The sequence below is a fragment of the Penaeus chinensis genome, chromosome 43, assembly GCF_019202785.1.
Source record: "Penaeus chinensis breed Huanghai No. 1 chromosome 43, ASM1920278v2, whole genome shotgun sequence".
NCBI lineage: Eukaryota > Metazoa > Arthropoda > Malacostraca > Decapoda > Penaeidae > Penaeus > Penaeus chinensis.
This window is the reverse complement of record NC_061861.1, coordinates 18,059,383-18,066,882: the sequence shown is the minus strand read 5'-3', so window position 1 is coordinate 18,066,882 and position 7,500 is coordinate 18,059,383. Positions and strand designations below refer to the sequence as shown.

Sequence of the window (7,500 nt, the reverse complement as noted above, 5' to 3'; positions counted from 1 at the left end):
TATTCGATCTCATAATGTTTCTATCTTCATTGACTTCGTTATTGCAGTTCTCCCTCCACCTCTCTATTCCTCATTTTCTTTAATTTTTCCCTTTCTGTCCTTTGGTTTCCTTTCTCTCTCTCTCTCTCTCTCTCTCTCTCTCTCTCTCTCTCTCTCTCTCTCTCTCTCTCTCTCTCTCTCTCTCTCTCTCTCTCTCTCTCTCTCTCTCTCTCACTGATTTTCCTCTCATTCAAAAACTTTAATGACCTTTCCCCTCGACTTTCCACGGTACTTGGCACTCTACTGGTCATTGCCTGTGCTAAGTTTGACCTGCGCCCAGAAAGTAACGATAATGGCGAAGTGCCCCAGAGCAAGCGATTCCGACCCTTACCGTCGAATACTTTATAACTACAAGTGAACTTGTATCTTGATTATACTGAAAATGTTTGTTGAAAAATCCTTATCCTCAATCACTATGTTTGTAATCATTATTATTGACGATATTATAGTTATCCAATATTCACGATTTAATTGTAATGACATATCTAGTGTCCCCGACCAGACCTGTGACCACAAGACCCTAACACTGCTATAAAACAGAGAGTCTGTACTGACATTTCCCACGAAAGAACAATGTTGCCATATTCTTATGTTTAGTGAATATTTTGTGAACCCTCAAAAATCAGAGCTGGAGTCACTCTGCCCTCAGCATCGGCTCGGGCAACGCCTCAAGCTCTCTCAAAGACCGCTTCGCCTCGCGGGCATGGCAAGAGACTTCGCTCCTCCATGGGCGTCTCTGCCACGCCTGTCCTCTGTACACCACCTTCCATATTCCCGTGCAAATAAAACGTTGAAGCAGCGACAACTTTAACTTTGACTACTTCACCTCAAGAAGACCAAACACCAACACCATACAAGAGAGAAGGATAAGTCCACCACCTGTTATTACAAAAACAGACTTTTCCTCTTTTCTCTTCCATATCTACATAAAACAACGAATGGGGGAGCAGAGAATTATGCCCCCCCCCCCCTTTAAAAAAAATGTGTGTGGGGGGGGGGGTATAATGGGTAGTGGTTAACGGTTAGAAGAAAAAATGTGCTAGACATCTAAGGTCATATAGCACTATATGGTAAAGTATTGTGGCGAAAAGGGTGGAAATGAGTTAACGATTACAATAAGATGTTAGACGTCAAAGGCTGTAGAACGCTGTAGGATAGAATGGTAGTGAGAAGGGTATAGAGGAGAAGCAAATGGAATACGGCGGGGTCTCGTAAAAGGAGAAGGGGTTAAGGGTAAAAGAGCGATCAGATCAAATGGAGAGTGTCTGTCTGAGGAAGGGAGAGTAACACTGTATGAGGAAGACTGCAAAAGAGTTACAATCAAAGGGTATAACAGGTAGAAATGGTAGTTGTAGAAGTAGGAGAAGAATCCAGAGTATGAGATAAGGGAACAGGGGAAGGTAGTGAAGTATCGGGGAGGGATCCGGAGAAAAAGGACATTGTTGTAACATAAAAGAGCATCCAGGTAGGAGTGGTAAGGATAACGAGGAAGAAAGAGGGAATGGTGACACACATGGAGGAGAAGAGGATGGGGTGTTTTTTTTTTTTGGGGGGGGGGAGGAAGAGGAAGAGGGGTAGGGAAACGTGAGGAAGAGGAGGATGGATATTGGCAAATATTAGCCAATAGGAACAGGGATTAGAGGGTGGATGAGGAAGTGGAGTATTCTCTTGGGTCATGTTTAGGATCTTTTCTATGTCTTCGAGGGCTTCCAGAGGGGTGTTGGGTGAGGAGGTCTAAAACACAAAGGTTTTCTTGTGTGGATGAGAAGAGGCGATAGATTTCAGATTTTGCAGAGGGTGTCTGAGAGGATGTGGTAGGGGAAGATGGAGTGGAACGTCTAGATTGTCTGGTGCGACAGATAGAATGATGAGGAGGGGAAGGCACCGGGGAAGTGGTAGGGATTAGAGTATCTGGAGTTAGATTGGAAAATGAATTTGATGGTTCAGAGTAGAGGGAAGAGGTACTGGGAGAGATGCTGAGACTTCTGGAGATGGGAGGGGAGCAGAGCCAAGTACAGTTTTAGTATAGGTACAAAGAGAAAAACCTCGTCGGCTTGCTTCTTGTCTGGCCTCATGTAGAGTGAGGCCTAGATTGAATCTGAGAGCTGCTACCTCAGATTCGGGCTTGTAGGCAGGGCAGCTCCTATAAAATATATTATGGGAGCCAACGTCAGTGTTTGGCTAGGTGGCCACAATGCCAGCATTTCTGATATTGACGGGGAAGAGGTCGATATGGTCGGACAGGGCAGGACACTCCACCAATATAAACTTCATGGGGGTGGTCATGTCCACGGAAGCTTATCTTGGCAATATTGGTGTAGGACTTGTGTTGGCCTCTGAGAGGAATAGCACTGGACTGCTACTGCATCATAGTCGACAAGGCCAAGGTCTTATATAGACCTTGGACAAGGCAAGGAAGCAAGTCGTTTTCACAGTCTGACCAGTCCTTGTCGTAGACAGGACAATCAGTCGGGGAGACATTAACAGTTCCAGTACAAGTAGGAGTGAGGTTGGGCAAAAATAGTTTTGCCAATGAGGCCAGTGAGGGTAGATAGTGCAAGGTCTTAGGACTTGGATGTAACAGTGACAAGGTGTGAACGATCAGAACGACTGCAAAAGGAAACTTTGCCTACCTGTTTTTGGAGACATTGTTGGAAGCGTAGGGTATTGCCAGAGTATGGGGCTGTAGGGGGAATCACAAAGAATTGATCCCACTTGGCTGGGCCAAAAAGGGTACTCAAAAGGTCTGCAGAGGTGGAAGCAGTAGAAAGACCAGGTGGGAAGGAAAATGCTGTTGGGAGAGGGACAATAAGGATGAAGAGTAGTAATAAGGAATGTGGGGGTAGACAATGAAGACTGTGCAGTAGGAGATAGCATAGAGGGTGCTGGGAAAGAGGAAGGGGTGTAATTTGAAGGTTGAGTAATGACCAGGGTGGATGATTCGGGATGGTTAGAGTTGACTGCAAACATCGAGGAGGGGCATTACTATCAGCGACCGTGGCCAAAGGAGAGGCAGTGGTTGGGAACCAATGAAATCCAATGTAGATAGGCTAGTTGATGCCCCTAATAAGGGTAAAAATCTTTATCATTGGCCATAATGAGCCTGAAATAAATAGGGAGAAGAAATAGTCTACACCTCGGGATCTCCATGAGGGGTAATGGCTGGGTAATTAACCAAGGGAATACCGTGCCCATGGCTCCAGGAGGCCGTTCGTGACTGACACAAAGCCAGCCTTTTATTCTTTCAGCACGGCTATCACACCTTAGGAAATGGACAGAAGAAGGGGATGGAAAAGAAGGAAAAGGAAAGGGGGAGAAGAAAAGACCATGCAAAATTAGTCAAGGCAAGGTCTGAGGTCCTAGGGGTGATCCCTTACATAGGGCCCCAGTCATGGTTTCCTAAGCCCTGCCACGACAATAACGAACAAGGGGTTAGGGGGTAAGAGATGGAGAAAGAGAGGGTGTTGGCATTAGTGTTTACAGTTTTGTTTACAATTTGCTCAGCGTGACTCTCCCTTCCCCATTAGATGCATCAGCAGTCTTCATTTACCCATCTCTCTTGCTCTCTCTTTCTCTCTCTCTCTCCATGAGAAACTTTGTCTGATCGAAAGCCTTCAGTATGCTTTTATATCAGCTGTTATTTGCTCTTTTTTACTTTTTTGTGTGCCTTTTGTGATAATTCATATTACTAATCTACGAGTCAAATCCAATTTCTTACAAGATTTGGGATTTACAGGGAAGAGAATAATAATTCAATGGTAATTCAATGCTTTTATTTACTTCTACAACAGTAGATGACAAAATAACAATTATAAACAGAATATCAGACTGGGCTAAAGTCATACACGTGATCTACACTCAAACCCTTCCTGATTACAATCATTATATTCCAAACTCTTGTTTTCTCAACTGTTCCTTTTATTACATCCCATAAGTCACTTGGTTGTGGTTAAAAGAGAGAAGAAAGAAAAAAGAACAATAAAAAAAGTACCAGCATATCCACAACACTGTAACATTTCATATAGCCTGGTCACAACTTGGGGGGCTATATATAGAACTACTATTTACACCTATCGAGTCCCGGCAAAGCATTGAATACATATAACTTCATCTATCTAAAGGCATGTTTCATCTTCCAATGCCTTTTTTCTCCCATGACTGGAGGCATCTACATACAAACAACATGTTCTAGGGGAGCTTCTTGCAACAGGCCTATTGAGTGTGGTGCCGAAATAAAGGTAGGATGCTGTACTGTGTTCCAATGGCTAATAAATAAGAGGAAAGAAAGGTGACAACTAACATTACCTGGAACAAAAACACGAGTTTGTTCGCGATTTTAAAATGAGGCTCACTGCTATTGAAACCACCATCAGCCTCAATATACTGTCTAAATACAAGTACCAAAAATGTGACATCTGTTATATACTATACAAAAATAAGGAAAGGAAAATACTGAATATGAGAAAATTACTCGTGAAAAAAACAATTTTTTTAATTCATACACTGAACATCAATTCAATTTGATAAATGAAATGAGATTTATTACATCATACACAATAATATGTTTTCTCACAATTTAGTCATTACCTTTCTGAAACTAAAGTGAATTAATCATAACTTTAATCCTGACAAAAAAAAAGAAAAAAAAGAAAAAAAAAGAATGCTTAGTAAATCTCCTACCAGTGTTTTCTCTCTATGACAGACTTAATGCAGACGATTACCACATTTGCTGGAGCAAGTGGATAGCGACCCATAAACAGTGAGGGATAATATGAAAGCAGCCCATAAAGAGTGAGGGTTAATATGAACGCAAATGAGTTTCAGTCACCACACATTATGAACCCCATTCACTGGAATCCAAATCCAATGCTAAATGAACGAATGCTAACAACAGGCTGCACGAAGGCTGACTATAAACGTTCACTTGAATGCATTCTCTCTCAGGGTTAGTTTTATGTAATTTTTCTTAACTTTGGTGAATTTTTTTTTCAGCTGTAGCCTTTCACATGCTGGATCCAACTGCCATAAGAGGTAGACAAATCGTCATCAAATGTACCAAGAGAACCCATAGGAGGAGGTGGAGTGGGATGTTGATCAAGGGGTACGGTCTAGGGAGGCAAATTGGGGGGTGGGGAATGATATTAAAATTTCCACAGCCTTTTCCACCTCTGCAGTCAGGTCCTACAATTCATTTTTCGCTGTTGTTGAAACTGGCCTTTATATCTATTCACCTATTTATTTATGCATGAACCTCTCTCTTTATCTCTCTCTCTCTCTCACTTCACGACTGAACTAGGAAGAGGCTGGAGCAGTAAACATATTACTTGTGGCAATGGCTGGGCTGCCACCAAGCATGATGGTGGGGCCAGTGTAGGCTCGCCACAGCATGGACGATCCGCGCTTCAACCCTCGGATCTGTTTGAGGTGGCGGTAGCAGTCAATCCAGCCATCGTATATGGGCATGTTAGGGGGGGAGCCAGCTACAAGCCTGAAAGAAAAAAGGAATTATTGTAAATATTGTGAATGATGAATTGAGGAAAGGCACCTACATGTGTGCATGTACACCCATACATACAACCACACACATGCAGCCATATATGCACACTTGCACATACATATGCACTTACACATGTATATGCACCCACACAATGCATGCAACCCAACACTGCAGTGATAAGTATTTCACAGAAATTTGGGAAATTATATAAGACTAAATTTACAAAAACCTTATTATATGTCTTATTTAATAACAATATGGTAACTACACTAACAAATCTTTACATTTGCAATTGCCAAAATCTTATAAAAGGAGATAAAAAATCATAGTCTTAATAACCAGCATTTTATTTCACTATATCTAGGGCCATGAATTTTTTTTTTTTTTTTAATGGTTACCTTATTTTGAATGTTTTAGCTCTCAATCTTTTTTTTTTTTTATAATCATGCAAGATATTTAAAGCAAAATTCCATACCCAAATTAAGAATAGAATAAAGAAAATAAAGACGTATGCAAGAACCTAGTAAATCAAATATACAAATAAATAAATAAAGAAAGAAAAGAAAACCATTTCTAGTAAAAATATAAATATAAATAGATCTAAATAACACTACTAAACATTTCTACCCACTCAAATACTGAAGAACATAACCATTACTTATAAATAAATAAACCTTAAAAGTAAAAACTACTTATAAACATCTATCCATCAAGCCAATAGTTATGAACTCTACAAAAAAATACTTACATTTGCAAATAGGAAAGAAAAGAAAAAAAAAAAAAAAATACTAACACCTAAGAAAAAGCTGAAAAAAACTGCTCAAAACAAGACTTACCCAGAGCCAGTGACAGCCATGCAGTTCGACACCACCTGCAGAGGATAGGTGAGGGCGGAGGCAAGGAACTGAAAAGAGCAAAGGAGGGTAGCAACTTTAAATACCTGTCCACTGTCCACTGAAATACGATGAGAAAGGTCACCCAAGTTGGTCTCTGGGTTTATCAGAATACATAATCCTATTCTTCAGAAGGAGCTTGTACTCTGGACCTAATCATGTTCACATTCAGAAACAACAGCTATTTATACCCAGCTCATACTCGCTATACTGACAAATTACTTAGATTACTACTCACACTACTACTCATATTCCCACTCACAAAATCAAAGAGAATCAGAAGAATAACTCATACTTGAACTCGCAAACTCACGTTCATCGACGCCGACACATACTGCTTGAGGTCCTTATCTTCCACGAGGTAGTTGTTGATGACATGGGCGAGTGTTTTACCTAGCCAGAGCGCGGCCAGGTCACACAGTAGGCGGGGTATCAAGCCACAGAAAAAGCCCTTTACGCCCTGCTCTCTGTAGATCACGCCAACTGAGGTGAACACTCCTCTGCGGAAGGTAAAGGGAAAATTAAGACTTTGGTGCATGGCTAGGTGTCAAGGTATTAGTTTTGGGTATAAATAGCAAAAGGAAATGATCGATTATTCACTTGGCACTGAATAAACCGATAACGACTTATTAAATCTATTTTTCGAGGTTTAATAAGGCATAATTCTTTAAAGAAGGTATAGAGAGTGAAATAGAAATAATGATTGATCATTCCACATCTTCTGTAAACTATTGAATTTAAATAAAAACACATTTATTAAAGCCAAAGAGAAATAATTAAAACCTACACATATTGGCCATCCTCGCCCACAAACTCTGCCATGCTGCGCACTGCAATGACATGGAAAGGCTGTGACACAAGTATGGCAGCAGCACGGCCAGCTGATTCCCTTGCAGTATTCTGGAGGAACCTCTGTGTGCGCTGCTTCATGTTCAGTTCTTCGATATTTACTTCTCCATCCAGCTCCTGGTTGAAAGAGGCAAATATATGAGCCTGTGTTATACTAATTCATTATCATAATTATAATGATTTGTCTTTGGGATGTTGAGATATACAAGATGTTCCCATGTG

The 7,500-nt window shown here is 41.0% G+C and overlaps 1 protein-coding gene across 1 annotated transcript in view; it reads right to left on the bottom strand.

The window, feature by feature from the left end:
• Positions 1 to 3,797: 3,797 nt before the first annotated feature.
• The window catches only part of LOC125048418 (mitochondrial carrier homolog 2-like), a 7,725-nt gene continuing 4,022 nt past the window's right edge, over positions 3,798 to 7,500 (bottom strand). The window contains exons 4-7 of the mRNA XM_047647109.1: positions 7,217 to 7,395; positions 6,743 to 6,929; positions 6,373 to 6,440; positions 3,798 to 5,527 (exon numbers count right to left, since the gene is read on the bottom strand). Coding sequence (XP_047503065.1) covers positions 5,332 to 5,527; positions 6,373 to 6,440; positions 6,743 to 6,929; positions 7,217 to 7,395 — 630 coding nt within the window. The 3' untranslated portion in view covers positions 3,798 to 5,331. The remainder of the gene's footprint in view (positions 5,528 to 6,372; positions 6,441 to 6,742; positions 6,930 to 7,216; positions 7,396 to 7,500) is intronic.